This window comes from Alexandromys fortis, unplaced genomic scaffold (genome assembly GCF_014885135.2).
Source record: "Alexandromys fortis isolate MF-2015 unplaced genomic scaffold, M_Fortis_MF-2015_v1.1 scaffold_23, whole genome shotgun sequence".
NCBI classification, from domain to species: domain Eukaryota; kingdom Metazoa; phylum Chordata; class Mammalia; order Rodentia; family Cricetidae; genus Alexandromys; species Alexandromys fortis.
The window spans coordinates 8,641,531-8,659,873 of record NW_026067907.1 but is presented as its reverse complement, the minus strand read 5'-3'; the positions used below and the strand labels follow the sequence as shown (position 1 = coordinate 8,659,873).

At 43.7% G+C, this 18,343-nt stretch overlaps 1 protein-coding gene across 2 annotated transcripts in view; it reads left to right on the top strand.

The window, feature by feature from the left end:
- Nucleotides 1-18,343, top strand: part of Prkn (parkin RBR E3 ubiquitin protein ligase) — a 1,135,485-nt gene that overhangs the window by 543,720 nt on the left and 573,422 nt on the right. For both annotated transcript variants that reach the window (XM_050135903.1, XM_050135902.1), the window contains exon 5: nucleotides 17,552-17,635. In XM_050135903.1, the coding sequence (XP_049991860.1) occupies nucleotides 17,552-17,635 (84 nt within the window). The remainder of the gene's footprint in view (nucleotides 1-17,551; nucleotides 17,636-18,343) is intronic.

Genomic DNA, 18,343 nt, shown 5'->3' with positions numbered 1-18,343 from the left:
GGCACATAAGATGGTAGCCACCATTCTGCACATTCAGGTGAAGGCAAGTGAACTTGTGTTCCATCAACTCAGGTAGCTGGGGAGGGTGGTAAGTGCACTTGGCAGCTGAAAGTGACAACCTGGACATTGGGATGTATGTGTTCACAACAGGCAGTAACAGAACGAGAGAGAAATATGGGATGGAAGGCATGAGGTCTGTTTTCCACTGAGCAGCATTTTGATACTTCATCTTGGCCCTATAATCATTGTGATCTTCCCAAGATGCTAAGTCAAAGGATTCCTTAAGTGTAGAGGAGTGTTCCAGCTAGATTAGAGTATTACTACAGTTGTTGTGGTTCCTTCTGGCTGGGACTGAGGGTTTATATGCAGTGGGTGGCAAGGAAATGGGCTGAGGCTGTGGAGACTAGGTGACAGATGGTCTGAGTCCCACTAGGACCCAGAGTACACCTGGCCTTGAGATGGGTGGAACCACTGCAGGAGCTGGAGCGGGAGCTGGAGCAGGAGCTGGAGCAGGAGCTGCTAGGGTTCTCTTTTACCTTCCTCCCTCCCTACCTCTCTTCCTTTTTTTCTTTTGAAGCATCCCCCTGTGGGTATGTACATCTGCTTGAGATAATGGGTTTGTTAGCCATGACGTAGTCAACAGGGCTGCTGCCATACAAATAGGGCACTGACTTCGGTCCAGAGAAGAGGGTCTAGAATTCCGAGACATTTGGCGACAGGATCTGGAGAATAAGAACTTACTTTTGAGGTGTGAAATAGGAAGTCTCCTCATTGTTCACAAACATCTTCTTGCACTTCCAGACAGACTGTGTTTCCTGAGCCCTTAAACTTCAGCGCCATGTCCCCCTTTATCCTTTACTTGACCTTGTTCTGATCAAGCGGTGCTGTCACGGGTTGCTGAGCTGTGAACAGCTATTTCTGCCTCTGAAAATGCCCCAGTGCTCAGATCCTGGAAGTTGATGCTAATTTTCTCCACCCTCATGACTGTCAGGTCATCAGCTGTCAGGTCTCAGCTCCCACCGGATCATCCTCTCACATTCAAAGGAAAGGCAGAGACAGGTCTGGCTTTGTGGTTCCATGTGAAGATGAAGGGGGTCACGGTCTGGGTTTACCGGCTCCCACTGTGCGTGCCCTCGTTCTTCCGAAGAGGATAATGTGGAATTCTGCACAGCAGCGCCACTCTTTATACTTAACGGTAGCTTCTCCATCTTACTCCCACCAGCAAAGCAGAAATCCTAGAGTTGAGTAACATATCACAAATGCATATTTCCAATCCATTATTTGTTATTTTTTTCCTTGTGATGACGGACGGTGGTATGCACAGGTTCATGTATATGCATGAATGTGTTTGGAGGCCAGAAGACAACTTTGGACATTGTCTGTCAAGTCCCATCAACTTTTTTCTTTGATACCAGGCCACCCAGTGACCTGGAACTCATCAAAGATGCTAGGCTGCCTGGCCAGCAAGCATCTGGGAACCTTTTCCTTTCCAGAGTTGGGATTATGTACACATTGATCCACCATGCCTACCATTTAAATTCTTTTTACTGGTTTCTGTGGGTTGAGTTCAGGTCCTCATAGCTACAAGGCAAGCACTTCACCAACTGAGCCATTATCTCCTGAGCTGTCCATGAGTTAGCTGTGACTGCCACGATGAATGTTCAAGATAGCTGTACCTCACACCATCATTCTGAGATAGCAGGGAGACAATTTGAGATCCTGGGAAAGTGTCTGCAAAGGTGGCCTTGTTGTAAAACCTAGGGAAGCTTTTATGAGGTCTAAAGAAAATGTTATTGTCTTTCTTAGCCTTAAGCAATGCAGTGGGGGATAGGATCTGAATTAATTAACTACAGGTAAGAAGAATGGTTTGGAGAAACATTTTCTTAAACCAGAGCATAATTTGAGGCAAGAAACACTTTGTGTTTCCCTCTGTCTTTTGATTTCTAAATAACATCACCATACAGTTACTGATGTGACTAAATTTCTTAATATCATGTTTCAGATCAAAGATGCTGAGCATGTCAGAGGTGCAGGGCTGGCGCTGAGAATGAAGTGGTGCAGGGCTGGTTCTGAGCATGTCAGAGGTGCAGGGCTGATGCTGAGCATGTGAGAGCTGCAGGGCTGGTACTGAGCATGCAGAGGTGCAAGGCTGGTGCTGAGCATGCAGAGGTGCAGGGCTGGTGCTGAGCATGCAGAGGTGCAGGGCTGGTACTGAGGCTGAGATGCACATTCTAATGTGAGACACTGTTAAATGCGACTTAAAACTGAAAATCAGGAAATGTTGGAATTTATGAATCAGTAGCCCTTGGCCATCAGTTTCATTGGGGCAAATTTAAGTTAAGAATTTAAGTTCCAGCACATTCCTTAAGTAGGAAACGTCAGTGGCTGCAGACGGAAGGAGCTGTGAACAAACAACATGTATTTTATGGGGTACAGTGTGCAGATCCCATAGAGACAGAGATTGTGCAGTGTCCAAGTCAGTGTAATTAGTAAGGTCCTGTAAAACAGTTGTCATTTCTTTGTGATGGAATATCCAAAAAAGAAAAGAAAATCTCTTCAAATTACAAATAATTTAAAGAAAAATTATTGCTTCTCTGTAGGAAACTATTTTTCAAATTTAAATTCTTGCTTCCATAATTTTTCAAGGAAGAGATGTAATTGGTAAAGTGAAATGCATTATTTAGGTAAGAAATTAGCTAATCACAGCGTGTCTACATGGGATCTGCCTTAGTCTCTGTATCGTACTCCTTAAACTCTGATCTGTCAGTAGAAACATATATACACGTGTGTGTGTATGTGTGTTTGTGTGTGTGTGTGTACATTTGACTTCATTAGATTAAGTGTTGAGCTCAAAGGGAGACTGAAGAGCAGAATCATATCTTGAGTAAATTCTTATAGAGGAGCACAGGCCATTCAAAACACTTTGTCGTGACCCTCAGACAATGAAAACAGTCCAGAGAAAGTCCAAATTTATTTTGTTTTAATCAAAAATTGACACTCTTCCTCTTATTTCTAACTAGACCATAAATAAACAGGCCAGAGGGATTTTAGAGGTGAGTGGGCCTTAACCATAAACATGATTTGCAAGATGAAAGATGCCAAAAAAAGATAAGAAAGAGAAAAGAGAGGGCGAGGGAAGGAAAGGCAGTGGAGGAGGAGGAAACATTTGAAATTCAAATGATCAGAAGAAAATTGCAGACTGGAGCTAATGCTCCATTCATAATAAACTGGACAATGTTTTGTTTTGTTTTTAATATTCTTGTCACCGTAACATTCGGAGAACACACTGATTCTTCTGTAGCCTGAAGTCTCCTGCCTTCATTAGTTTGAAAAAGGTCTTACATGTTCCAGAATCTAAAGCACCAAGCCGTAAAGCAAGATTTGAATCCATACCCTCAGAAATATAGATTAAGTGTCTTTGTAAGTATGCAGTGTCTCTGGGGACAGGCAGGCTGAAGCCGCTCATTGTACGTTCAGTGCCTGTTTCGGTGCTCCCAAACAAGCTCATTGCTCTTCCCACTTCTGACAAGTCATTTTCCTCACAGTTGCCAAATCCTTATCTAGGCAGCTGCTCGCTGAAGTCCTACAAGAACATCTAAAGCTGTCACCTTCACCACTGCAAAACGTCTAGCTTCCAGCCAGTGAACAAAACACTGTCCCCAGACCAAAACATGGGCAGTAAATAATGTTGAAGCAGCAGAAAATTGAATACAATATAATCACTTATGTGGTTTCAACCATCTGCTGTATGATCTTTTCCTTTCCCTTTCTGAAAAGCAAAAGGAGATTGTTGGAGTAGGGCCGCTTGTTAGTTCCCAGCTACCGGCTAGCTTAGACCTGAAATAATCACAAAGAAACTGTACTAATTAAATCACTGCTTGGCCCATTAGCTGTAGCTTCTTACTGTCTGACTCTTACATATTAATTTAACCTATTTCTATTAATCTGTGTATCGCCATGTGGTTGCGGCTTACTAGCTAAAGTTCCCAGCATCTGTCTCTGGCGGCTTCATGGCTTCTTTCTGACTCTGCCCTCTTTCTCCCAGCATTCAGTCTAGCTTTCCTTGCCTAGTTCTGTTCTGCCCCTGCCATAGGCTCAAAGAAGTTTTTTATTCATTATCCAATAAAAGCCACACATAGACAGAAGGACTTCCTACACCAGGAGATGATCAAGCTAAACTCAACTTTAGCCTTTTACGTGGGGGATGCAAAGTAGCTTGTTCATATCAGATGTGAGGTGCCCTTCAGAAAGACTTGAAAACTAAGCAATAATGTTTACATAATGATGGTGTCTGTACAATCTAGAAATATAATAAATTTATCTTTCTTAATAAGTAGAAACCAATGGAAAGCCAGATCACCAAGCCAGCGGAGATAATAATGGTCCTGAATGCTAGTGTTCTTAGATACAGTGGCAGTGGCTGGAGAGCTTCAGGGAGTTTCCTTCTCCAAGACAGCCAGGATATTTCTGGTGGAGAGCTAGAACAGATGATGGTAATCATGTGATTCTCCTAAATTAAACCCGTGAAGAGTGCATCACACGCGTCTGTCTGTCTCTGTAAGCCCTTGTTTGTCTTCATTGTTTAAACTCAGTGTGGCAGGGCAGAAAAGCAATCATTGCCATTTAAATCCTAGCATGCCTGGCATATGCCTTCAGAAACGCTGTCAGCACTTCGTGATGTAATTGGAGGCATCGGGTGGGCGAGGAGGAGTTTGGTCGCTGGAAATTCTGAAGGAATAAACACATTGTTTAACACTTGATGCATTAGGCAGAGTCACACCCTGGATAGGCACTCAGGGAACAATGACAGTGATTGGTTATTCCAGTACTTGGCAGGAATCTGTTCACCTGCAATAAAGCAGATTTTTAAAAAGATTGTCGCTCACAGTTCCCCCTGAGAGGGAAAACACAGCATGACCATTAGGTTGGAGACCTTTGACTTTTTCCTTAATCTATTCTACTTTTATTATATGTATTTTCTGCCTTGCATGTATTTCTGTTAATTCTATGTGTGCCTATTCCCTATGGAGGTCGGAAGAGGGCACTGGATCTCCTGGAATAGGAGTCACAGGTAGCAGTGAGCCACTAAGTGACTGCTGAGACTCAAAGCCGGGTCCTCTGCAAGAGCAGACAGTGCTCTTAACCTCTGAGCCATCTCTCCAGTCCCCAAAGGCATTTGACTTTTGATAGATGAAATACAACTTAGTGTAAGAAGTTTTGTCTTGCTAGGTAGTGGTGGTGCATGCCTTTAATCCCAGCACTCTGGAGGCAGAGGCAGGCAGGTCTGAGTTCAATGCCAGCCTGGCCTACAGAGCAAGTTCCCAGACAGCCAGAAATACAGAGAAACCATGTCTCGAGGGGGAAAATGTTCTGTCTTATTAAGTTGTGCCAAATTATGTCTTATATGGCATAGAATTATTCCAGCTCTTTGGGAATTTTCAAAGCCAGCTGAGATGTTACGTTTAAACCATGGTTGATTTACACAGCAACCTCTGCTTATTACCACAGAGACACATGCTTGCTCAGGCCCATGATGTCATCAGCAGTAGCTGTGTCATTGCCTGCTATGCATCTTTCTCCTTGGAGCTGAGGCTTGGTTTGTGATCTTGTGACGTGAGATGAAGGTGTGAATCCACTCCTCTCTACCACTGACAAGTGGAATTTTTTAAGTTTGTATAACTTATAAGAATAAATAGGAATTCATTGCTGGCTCTATCCAGCATTTATGTTGTCTGTCTTCTAAGATATGAAAGAACAATTCCAGGGCATGGTTGAAATAGCCACAAGTTTGAGCTGGTTAAGTGTGCACATAATAGTGACATCCTGGACTCTTGGCGTTAAGGCACAAGTGGAATTATCATTTCCTCCATCTCCTGAAATGTCTTTCTCCTCATCAGATGTTTTAGTTGTGACTGGATGTATTCAACGGTGACACAGTGACCTCCCACATCCTGCCATCTCTGTTTTTGTAAAGCATCCCCTCTTTGAGTATGGATAGGGCCTATGGCTCCTCTCTAAGTGGCGAGGACCTGTGGATCCCTCACTGTTGTCTGATACTTTCCTTGACCACATGACAGAAGGCTGACTTGGCAGACAGGCTTCACTGGCTTTATGAAGGACGCTTTGTCTAGTTGAGGGTCTTAGCAAAGCCAGGGACTGTACGACACTTCCAGCCAAGAGGCAACACATAGCTGACATCGTTGGAGTTATGGCCACAGATAAATTAATTCTGCCAACCCTACATTATGTCTATGTATGTTCTGGTGGGTATTGGCAGGTGTTCCAGTTTAGTACTACTATGAAGATACTTAAGAATATTCACATTTAACCTGTGGATGGGTTTTTATTTATGAAATATTGGCAAACACTTAGAAACTGGGCAATTGAGTCCTATTTGACCTGCATGTAATACATATAGCAAAGATATAAGTTCACATCTTGCCATTTATGTGTATAAATGTGTGCAGGCATGTATGTATGTGTATTCATGCATGTGTGTGGAGGTATAGTTGCTTTATATCTTACCTATATTTGAAATTGGCATTAATACTTTATTATGGCATGATACTTTATAATGAGCATACTTATTTCATTTGTATCAATTTTTGTTACTCCATGGAATCTATAAGAAAGATAATTCTTATTTTTTATAAATATAGGTACAAAAAATTGGATGGTGTGTGTGTGTGTATATATGCATGTTTTTCTGTCTGTCTTTGTGTATAGATAGGTTTAGAATCTGTTCAATAACTATTTGGTGAGTTTAATACTATCTTTGTCCCCAGAACTTTCTCCTCCACCCCCACTTACTCATTATGTTTGCTGGCCTTTGCTGTAAGCACAGCCTTATGCTCTGTTTGAAGCAGGGCATCTTTACATTTGTTGGAGGAAGATGAGCCACAGAACAGAACTGTGTGACAAAGGCCTGTGTTTTAGCAGAGTTCTGTGCTCCAACCACAGCTAGTGCCCTGACCACCTGATCTCTATGGAGCCATAGAGAAATGGAGACACAGAATGAATTAAAAATTACCCAGGAGAGTTCAGTCAGTCTCTTAGGGATTAGCCTCTTGGAGCTCAGCTATTGCTAAAAAGCAATAAAAAATAAATAAATTCTCAGGAAGTACTATTTTGAGAACTAAAACATAATGCAACAGTTGCCATTTTTGAAAGTCAGCAAATATTAGGCTGTGTAAAGGTATCACCCATCGCTGGCGTCCCTGCCACTCTGCCTGAAGGCAGCTTTCTCCTCGTTGCTTCTCAGATGTCGAGAGTTAAGCGTGGAATGGGTCAGCAGCCTCAGTGCAGGCATATGGATAGAGACGACCTACAGATCCGAGCCTCCGTCTCATCATCCTGTGACAGATGGAGATGCAGGATACAGGAAGGACCTGGCCCTCTGAGTGCAGCTGCTGCAGAAATGGCCTCACTGGACTGAGCACCATGTTTGAATACCAAATTTAATTTAGTCCCTTCTGTCTCATTGTGTTTTAATTTAATTATATTTTAAACAGCACATTTGATTGTGGCATGAGATAGTTGGTACAAATACAGTTGAGAAAATTGCCATAAGGATAGCACAGAGGGCCGTGAGCAGTGAGACTTGGTGGTGCCATTTCAGAGAGTGGCAGCAGGTAGTGGGCAACGGTCCCGAGAGCACTCACTCCCAGGCAGGGATGGCACAGTTCCCCCTGTGGTTGCAGTGGGCCACGAGGGGCAGTGAGTCCCAGGCAGGGAGCTGCATAGTGAGTGAGAGACCTTCATGGGGCAGCCAGTCCCATAAGGAGAGACAGATGGATGGGCATACCACGAGACCACGCCGCAGGTCTCCGAAGGTGGCTGGTCCCCAGCAGAGAACCACATAGCAGGTGAGAGACAGAGGGACAGGCACACCATGCAGAGTTAAGTTGAATATCTATTTCGTGGGTTATGGAAGGGGAGAAGAGGGAAGAGCAGAGAGAGAGGCAGAGAGAGTGGGGAAGGGAAGAAGTGGAGAGGAGAGAGAGACAGAAGCTGCCTTTAGACTGGAAGTTGAAGATTAGCTTTCCTTGGCAGTCAGGGAGGGAGTGGGCATGGCTTGTTTCTTAAAGGGACAGGACAGATGATTACAGTCAGGGCTAGTGAGGCAGTGTGTCTGTCAAGTGCTTACCATACAAATATGAGGACCTGAGTTCTACCTCAAGAACCCATGGAAAACACAGGCACAGTGGCCCACATATAGTCCCAATATTTGGGGTGGGGGAAGGATGGAGATGGTGGGATCTCTCAGGCTCACCAGTGAGCACTGTAAAATACTATCTTAACTAGACAAAGATGTGTGACATTTGTGTTTTTTATGCTACATGTGTGCTTAATTGGCACATGTCTGATCTAATAAAGAGCTGAACGGCCAATAGCTAGGTAGAGAGAGGATAAGCGGGGAAAATTGCAGAGTGAATGAGGAGGTAAAACCTAGGCTCAAGGGAGGGGAGAAGACAACAAGAGAAGGAAGAGAATGAGGGACCCCCTGGGGCCAGAAGCCAGGCAGCCAACTGCCAGCTAGATGCAGAGATAGGAAGAAGGTAAGAAAAGGTAAAAAGCCTGAGGTAAAAGCCAGATAAAGAAAAACAGGTTCATTTAAGTGAGAAGAGCTGGCTAGAAACATAACTAAGCTAGGCTGAGCGCTCAAAGCTGTAAGTCTGTGTCATGATTTGAAAGATGGTTCGTGGACCAAAAGAAAAAAACCTGGCATGGGAAGCCTAGCCAAATTGGTGGACTCAACACCAATGAGAGACCCTGCCTCACAAAACAAAACAAACCACTCCTGAGGGGCACGGGAGGGTGACCTCTGGGCTCCACACGTGTGCAGGCATGTGCATAGCATTTGCACACACATATTAATCAACACTTGAAAAGATATGTTTAACATTCCACTTCATGCTTTTCTGTGGAGTTTTTACGGCTTAGGACAATTCTTGTGTTCTCTTGTTACTATTTCCACAGGCGGGATGAACCACTGCTTCCAATTACTGTCTCTCCTTCAACACGCTCAGATTGCTCAGGGAAACTGTTCCAAGTTTTTAATTGAAGTGACTTCCCCCTTAAGATCTAGGTCACAGCCACTCATGCCACCATATAAAAATGGAGGAATATTTTTTGTTATAATCTTATGCAATATCATTTACCATGAAGATATTTGGGTGGTTTTTCCCATGAAGGCACTGACAGTAAATGCAGGCCGTGTGCCATGCCCAACTGAGGCCATGCGCTAAAGACCTTTAGTTGCAGATGCTACCATCTGAATTGTACATGACTTTCATGAGGCATGCGATATTATATTCTTTCTTATGCTTTTCAGTAATTAAAAAGTGTGAAGCTGTTTCTCAACACAGGAGCTTTATATAAACAGTACTGATCTGGTTTGGCCCGGAGGCGCTGGTCAGCTCATCCCTGCTGTGGTGGCCATGAGAGAATGAGCTCTAGTCAGTTAGTCACTGTAACAAGCACCTGAGATGATCAGCTTCTCAGGAGAAAGAGGTTGTTGGGGCTCACAGGGTCACGGGTGTGGGTTCAAAGCCTGTCTCCTCATTTCCAGGAGCAGAGAAGAGAAGGGATGTCACAGAGTCTCCTTTAAGGTCTTCCCACTAATGTCCAGGAGACCTCCTGCCTGATCCCCATCTCATGACATTCCCATTGCCTCTCAGCAGCCTCAAGGTGTGGACTAAGCCTTTCATATGTGGGCCCTGGGGGAAGGGGATGCTTCAGAGCCAAACCGTAGCAGTCATTCCTATAGTTCTCTCGATTGTGATGAGAAAGAGAGCCAGAGGGTGGGAGGACGGGAAGGTGGAAGGAGTTGAGAGAGAGGGAGGGAGAGGTGCAGCTTCCAAAAAGCAGCCAAGTGATTCTTTGTTAGGACATGACACATGCTTCACGTTTTCCTGGCCGGCGCCCACATGCCCTCAGCTCATCTATCCCCCACTCACAAGTCCTCTGTGCTCTAAAGATCTTTCTTTCCGTTGTATAAAACAGTCATTTGGCACACGCTTGCCATGTAGCTGTTGAAGAAGTGTGCAAGGGTCAATTCAAATATAACATTTTCTAAATTTAAGTTGAAGAAACAGAGGTCATGGATTTGAGAGAGGGTGACAGTGAGTACATGGAAAGAGGTTGGAGGGAGGAAAGAGAGGGGGTTTCAATTTTAAAAAATAAAATAATAATGCCCTCTAAAAACAGAATGAGGCAAGTTAAAGTTAAATCTGCTGTGGGATGGCGTGACTTTACTGAGCCTTTTCTGCTTTCAGGGAGGTAGAGCCTGCATCCCAATGGTGTAGGTGTTATGGACAAACTCACTTCTACCTTGTGTTTATCACTATGTCCGAGAGAATTCTGTGTCACTTTTATTATTTACATCACAATCCTTTGGCTTGGCGTCATAAAGAAAGTAACGAATGTATTTTCCGTGTGACCGTGTGCAACATCTACCTGTATAATGCAGGCAGTTCCTTACCTTCCGAGACAGCTGTGGGGGTTGCTGTACAAGCACTGTGATTAGTGTTTAAGCATTAAAAAATTAAGATATCAAAGATGTATATCTGTGACATGCACAGTATCTTAGCTAGGGTTTCTATTACTATGAAGAGACACTATGACCATGGCAACTCTTAGAAAGGAACACATTTAATTGGGAGCCTTACAGTTCAGAGATTCAGTCCATTATCATCACGGTGAGACATACTGGCATGCAGGCAGGCATGGTGCTCGAGAGATAGCTGAGAGTTCTATCTTGCTCAGGCAACAGGAAGTGGTCTGTCTCACTTGGCGTGGCTTGACCATATATGAGACCTCAAAGGCCACCTTCACAGTGACACACTTTCTCCAACAAGACCACACCTTGGAATAATGCCACTCCCTTTGAGGGCCATTTTCTTTCAGACTAGCAAACAGAGGAGAGTGCTCTTACATCTAGACTTTTGGGGCAGGATCTATGTATCTTAGCAGCAAATATATCCCGCTTGGAGTGGTCCATGTCTCTTTGCAGCTGTTTTCAGGGTGGAGTTTTTTTTCCTGCCTCATAAGGTATATGGCATTCAGAAGACGCCTCTGTGCAGCTACAGAGAACCACTGCCTCCCTCCCACTCTTCTCCCTGTGAGCCATGATGGAATGGATTACTTTTAAACCTACACAGTTTCCAGAGTCTCTGCTTGCTCAGTGATACTTGCCACTTGACATGACTTGGGAGACAAAGCTCAGCAGACACTAGGCTTGAGAGCATCTGTCCTTGGGAGAGATGACCATTGTGGCTGGAAAAATATCTGAAGCTGTTCCTATCAGAACACTTAGTGATCTCAGAGTCACAAGGCTGGGTGGTGGTGCACACCTTTAATCCCAGCACTCAAGAGTCAGAGGCAGGCTGATATCTGTGAGTTTGAGGCCAACCTGGTCTACAGAGCTAGTTCCAGGGTAGACCCCAAAAAGCCACAACAAAACCCTATCTCAAGTAAAGAAGAAGAGGAGGAGGAGGAGAGAGAGGGAGAGAGGAAGGAAGGAAGGAAGGAAGGAAGGAAGGAAGGAAGGAAGGAAGGAAGGAAGGAAGGAAGGAAGGAAAGAAGGTCCTAAAGATTTAAAAATGACTAGTCAAGCTTTGGGGGTGCATTCAGAGTCAAGCAAAGAAAAGACTGGTAGATATGGGAGCAAAGCATGACTCTGATTAAAAAGGTAAATTTTGTCACATTCCTCAGATTTGATTGGCTTTTTCCCAGTTGCTGAAAATGGTAATAAGTCTGCTATAACCTCGGCTCATAGTCAATTGTGATTAAGAAATAAGCAGGATGCCCAAGTCCTTCTGAGAGTGTTGGAGCATGATACACAATGGGTGATTTTACATTTGTGACTTGGGGCTTCTTTCTTCAAATGCCACCAAGGGACTAATGAGTGTGATTAGAGGCCTAAGTAGAAAAGTTCTCTTGTCCTCCAAGTGTTCGTAGTCATATCAAGAGGCCATGCATATACTTAAAACTCAAACATGCAGATTGCTTTACAGTAAGGATGACCACCCTCCCCTGGTTCCACTTTCTCCTCCCACATTTGTTTTCATAGAATTTAACCTGAGTAACATACTTTTAGTTCGAAAATTGCAATTAAAAATTCTGCTTATTTTTACTAGTGTGGCTCTAAACCTGAGACTTAAAGAAACCTTTACATTTGGTCTTAAGGGTGAGTGGTGACCCCTGAATAACTGGACATCTTTGTCTTGGTGACTAATTGTATAACATTGTGTCCTGATGGCCACCCCAGAAGCAGTAGCTCACTAAGCAGAATGGATAGGGTTGAGATCTGGTGTAGTAAAATGGCCTGAAGCAAAATGAGTAGAGAGAAGCCCAAAGGGAGAGGGGCAGAGCCTTATGGGAGCTGGTGGGAGCTGGTCATGCAGACATTCCTGCCTTAGCAGATATTGGGTGAATCATGTCCTTCATCTCAGGCGCTGAAAACCACCCACATCAGAGGGAAGCACAGTACTGCTTCTGGGAATTCCAGGTTCCCAAAGGCTAGCAAAGAGCCATTGGAGCCTGGCTGTGGTGAGGCAGGTCGCCAATCCCAACATTTGGGAGACAGAGGCAGGAGGATCTCTGAGTCCAAAGCCAACTTGATCTACGGTCTACAGAGTGAGTTCCAAGACAGTGAGGGCTACGCAGCAAAACCCTGTCTCCAAACAAAAACAAAAACAAACAAAAAACCAGCCGACACTGAAACAAGCCTGCATTCTGCACACCTTGTTCGGGCTTAGCAGTGGCTTGTAGACTAATGGTCTGAGAGATCAAAGTGTCTTACAGGTGGATGTCCCATATGTGTAGTATGTGTATGTGCTGTGTGCATACATGTCTGTGTGCATGTATATGTGATGGTCTTTTGTAGCCTGTGTGCTGTAGCATGTGTATAGTATGTGTGTATGTGCGTGTGCATGCGTGTGTGTGCGCACACACACACATATGAACGTGGGTGCACATGTGTATGTCTGTATACTGGTGAAGAAACACCAGGTTTAGTCTAGCTCTAGGCAGGGTCTCTGGCTCTGTGTACCATCACATGTTTACTAGTTTCGGCTGTAAATTTCCCAAGTATCTCGAGCCTGATTCCTGGCACTGAAATGGTCCTTAGGCTGGCCCGTGGTGACTGATTTACTTCCTGCAGTGTAAATGATGACTTCGCATCCCTTGCTCCTTTGTCCAAATGTCTCCCCACCTGGCTCCAGGCCACTAGCTGTCAGACCACCTGTGCTGGAAGCTCTGCCCATCCCCTGTCCTTCCTGTCATACTTACAGACACACTGCCTACCCCTAACTGTCTCTTAAGTCACAGATTGTGATGCCAGCACCCTTCAGCCTTCTGCTCTCTGGGAGCTGTCATTCCTCTGTGCCCCTTTCCATCTCTTGGGTCCCCAACATACTTTTTGCCATTCTAGGCAATTATAGGTTAGAATTATAGGTTAGAAACACTCTTAGACCTTTGAAGGAGCTACTGGAACTTTAGGATTTTGTGTTGATTTTTGTTTTGAGGCAGGTAAGATGGCCATTTTCTCAGTATATTTGAGGATCTTCTGTTGATGAGACTCTGTGTCAGGTTCCCCCTGCTGTCTCTCCTCACCTCTGAACTATTTTTTCAGTTCTCAGTCCCCTTATGGCCTACAGGGCATGAGTTACCCTTTGCTGTCCACTGACCATTTCTAGAAAGCATCATCAACTTCTGTGGCCCCCAGTCCCATTGGTTTCATGTGTTAATACACAGATGAATTCCAAGCTGATGTCAAGTGATACCTCAGGGGAGAAGTGTGTGTGCGTGTGTGAGTATGAGTATCCCCAGGACAGTGGGAGCAAGCAGTTTCCAGACATTCTTTCAACACTGCCCCCCTTTCCATGTAATTACATGTATATTTCCATTTAAATATCCATATTTTAAATTGGAATGAATTTAGGAAAAATCATTTCATTAAAACATGGCCACTGTTGTTTGTCAGTAATAAGGAGACCACAGCCTGGAGGGACATGGCTTGAGCTGTTTCTCCCTCATTATTTTCCTTTCCCAACCTTTTCAGCGTCTGCACTCCTGCTCTAACACAGGTTTGTGAATAAAAACTAGGAGCCACTGTTTCTGTTTGATGTAGCTGCAGGTAGCTGTGCAGCTCTCTGGTGATCTGGGTGGCTTCCAGTTGGTTAGTGCTATATTCAAAACCTCTAAATTAAATGTATCGTGTTCTTTGGATACTTTTAATAAAGTGAGGTTTACATTAATAATCACACACACACACACACACACACACACACACACAAAACCTCTCAGTAGAGAAGTCCAAAAAAGCACATGAGAAACAGGAAAACATGCATGGGGGAAGGGGGAGTCTGACATGTGATCAGGTAGCAGGACCTTGAGATCCAAGCAGACAGCATAGTGGCCACCCCGGCATAGAGGGGCCCTAAAATTATATGGAGTCAGATCATTTGTAACCTTAAAATGTTCAAGAACATTTTAAAAGCGAGCAAGCATGGATGTTTCCTGCTGAGGACATAGGTGGTGGTACACACCCTTTCTCAGCATACACATGCCTGGTACCCAGAAGCCTCCATGTACACATGACATGGGACTTGAGGCATTGGGTGTTGTTAGAAGATCATGTCCTCCTGCAGGGGTGTTGCCCCAAACGAGTCTAAGAGGTAGCACTGATATTTTCAGTGTCCTTTGCTAATCTAATCAAAGGACTCTGGGTGCTAAAGTTGTGTTTTGCTTAGTAGAATGGTGTGTCCAGTTCCAGGCTCCTCCATGTGGACTGAGATGCTGTATATCCAGTCCCAGGTCCCTCTCTGTGGACTAGGATGCTATGTGATGTTAGTAGACAAGGTCTTCCCTAGCAGAACCCATATCCAGTGAGGGAACATACACCCACCTCATCAGTCATACCACTTGTTAGGAAGTAACACCTACTATAACCTAATGGACAGTCGGTGGATCAGCTGCAGAGTACGGTTCCACTCTGGAATGACAGTCTGTACAGTGACATTCAGACAGGACCAGGGACTCAGAAAGTGGGTAGACCAGCTGTAGAATCCATCTATACACTCTGTTGTTGACAGAGGTTTCTGTCCCACTTGGCTCCACAGCCGTTCAGTCCCAAAAGAAACACACAGAGGCTTACATTAATTATAAACTGGTTGGCTAGTTAGCTCAGGCTTCTTATTAATTAATGCTCATATCTTACATTAACCTATAGTTCTTGTCTATGTTAGCCATTTGGCTTGGTACCTTTATCAGAGGCATTCTCATCTTGCTTCCTCTTGGTTTGGTGACACCTGCAGACTGAGTCTTCCCTCTTCCCAGAATTCTCCTGTTCTGGTCGCCCCACCTATACTTTCTGCCTGGCTACTGGCCAATCAACATTTTATTCAATAAATACAACTGACAAATCTTTACAGGGTGCAGACCATTGTCCTATAGTATCCCCCCCTTTTTTTTTACAACAAAAACTCTGAATCTAATCTTCTTTGTTTAGCTTTTCTTCCTGACTATTATCCATAACAACTTGTAACCAACACTCTAAACAAAGACAAATATCCATATTCCATTTGGGGGGGTGGGGGAATGTGGGCATAGTTTTCCCGGCTACTTCCTGCGATTGCGGGCACTGTTAATCTTATAGGGAAGTAAAGAAAATTTAGAATTTTGGTCAAGTCCAGACTATAATATTCTGTGAAGCTTGATCATCTCAGCTAGCAGTCTTGAGGCTGTTCAGGATGTAGAACTCAGACATCTGGGCCATCTGCTCCTATCAGAGATTTCTCAGGGGGTCTTCCTTGATCAAACCTGACTTTTGTTAACCCAGAATAAATCCAAAGCCTTTAATTTCCTGTTGAAACAAAAACAAAACTTCCTCTCCAAAATAACACATCTTTTGACTTAAATTTTGAAGTCAAGGCATTTTCAAAATATATGTTGGATTAATCCAGCAGCATTTATAATCAAATGTCTTTTAGCAGCTTTTGCTCCTACCTCAGTCATCAAACAATTCAGAGACAACACAATAACATACAGTATCCAGACTCTCTGTGTATCTTTCATCTTTATGTGGCTTTATTTTAAACTATTTTTTTACTTTTATTTTTAATTTTTGTTTTTTTGAGACAGGGTTTCTCTGTGTATCTTTGGCTATTATGGAACTCACTCTGGAGACCAGGCAGTTCTTGAACTCACAGAGATCTATGTGCTTTTGACTCCCAAGTGCTGGGATTAAAAATGTGTGCCACCACACCTAACTACTCTCTTTCTTTCTTTCTTTCTTTCTTTCTTTCTTTCTTTCTTTCTTTCTTTTTTCTTTCTCTCCTTCCTTCCTTTCTTTTTTCTCTTTTAAGGACTTTATTCTTTTTTTTTCTCTCCAAAGCTTACATATATTTTTAAAACACTGTAAACCATTTAAAGGTTTGTTTTCTTGTTTGCATGTTTGTTTCTGAATCAATATTTACTGTGTAGCTCTCTTTTTCTCATGTCATGAATCTTTACTTTTCTAATCAATGTGGCTAGGATTAAAGCTGTGGCCTCAATGGCTAGATCTACCCCATTTCTTAGTTTTCTGAGAGTCTAGCCTCATGGGGGAGGTACTAGCTGGAGCCATGTTTATTGCAACAACTCTATGGAGTTTAAAGGTCTCAGCCACTACCAAGAAGCATGCTGATGGCTATTCATAAACATCAATTAAGTGTTTGGTGGTGGGTCTCTTAAAAGAGCTGCAAGGTTTTTGCAGCTAAAACTGAGTCAGGAAGCCTCTCTTAATGAGATGCTTTCCCCAAGCAAACAAAGTCCACACTAGAAAATGTTGCTACCAAGAAGCTGTTCTTAACTCTGTTCTTTTGTGTCTAGAATTACTTCCCAAGCTCTCTCAGGTTTTATGTGAATGTAGTTGTCCCTGTTGGAACCATTTGTTGACAGAGATTTCTGTCCTGCCTGGTCCTACAGGCGGTAAGTCTTAAAGAAACACACAATGGCTTACATTGATTATAAACTGGTTGGCCTAGTAGTTCAGGCTTTCTTATTAACTAATGCTTACATCTTACATCTTACTTACCTGTGTTAGCCACATGGCTTGGTACCTGTTATCACCAAGGCATTCTCATCTTGCTTCATCTTAGTTTGGGTTTTTATTAAACCAATACAACTGACAAATCTTTACAGGGTACAAGACCATTGTGCCACAGCACTATGTAGTGCTGTCCCACACCGGAATGGCCTTTGTACAGCAACATTCAAACAGGACCAGAGACTCAGAGGCCCGGGGGGAGGAAGGAACCTGTCAAGCCAAATAACAATGAATTCTTGTATGTTCATGTGGACACTTCTGACCCAGCATAGCCTGCGAGAACATCTGGGAAAAGCCCCAATACATCTGTTAGCCACACTGTGTGGGTCACTGTAGTCCAGTCATTTCACTGTCACCTCATGGTTCCAATGGGAAGGCTTCGTGATTGTCTGGGGAAGGGCATTTACATTTCTGTGGTTTGCAGGATATGATGATTCTACTTGTTTTTGTTTTCCACAGGGTCCGTCCTGCTGGGAAGATGTCTTAATTCCAAACCAGATGAGTGGCGAGTGCCAGTCTCCAGACTGTCCTGGAACCAGAGCAGTAAGTCTCTGACTAAATCAGTTACTTATGAATTTAAAATATAACGGCTTTCTCAGGGTTTACTTCCTCCAGCCAGTGATCCTATGAGAGGTAGGTTAATGTTCAGATGTGCTAGCAACGTTTGCCAGACTCTCCCTGTGCTGTTGGCTTCACTGTCACTTCCCCTGTAGCAGCCACTTCTGGTGATGTACAAAGGCAATGAGGGGAGCTTGGAGTGGGAAAGGAGCTGTCCACCAGGACGAGCACACAAATTTGTTGTCCCTTGCCAAGTGCTCAGCCTGAAAGCATACCTGCAAGTAGCAAAGTAGCATTATAAGGACCAAGCATGTTATATCTAGGAATATATATATATATATATATATATATATATTCCTATATATATCATATAGATGTATGCATGCAATAATAATTAGTGGAAAAAGTGGCCTTGAATTTGCTCTCCAGGGTTCATGAGATCTTATCTCAAAAACCAAGGTAGAGAGTTATTTGAGGATGGCATCCAGGTTAATCTCGCATGTTCCTATTCTCATGCTTGCCCACACATGTAAACATGTACACACACACACTCAGGTTGAGTGCTCAGTTCCCAGTACTTCCCGCAGCTCAGATGCCATTTGCAAGCCCCATGTTTCTCCTGAGAATCCGTCCAACCAGATAGAAATTGGGGTTCCTGGAGCCTCTTCTGCTGGATTTAATTGTTCAGGAAGC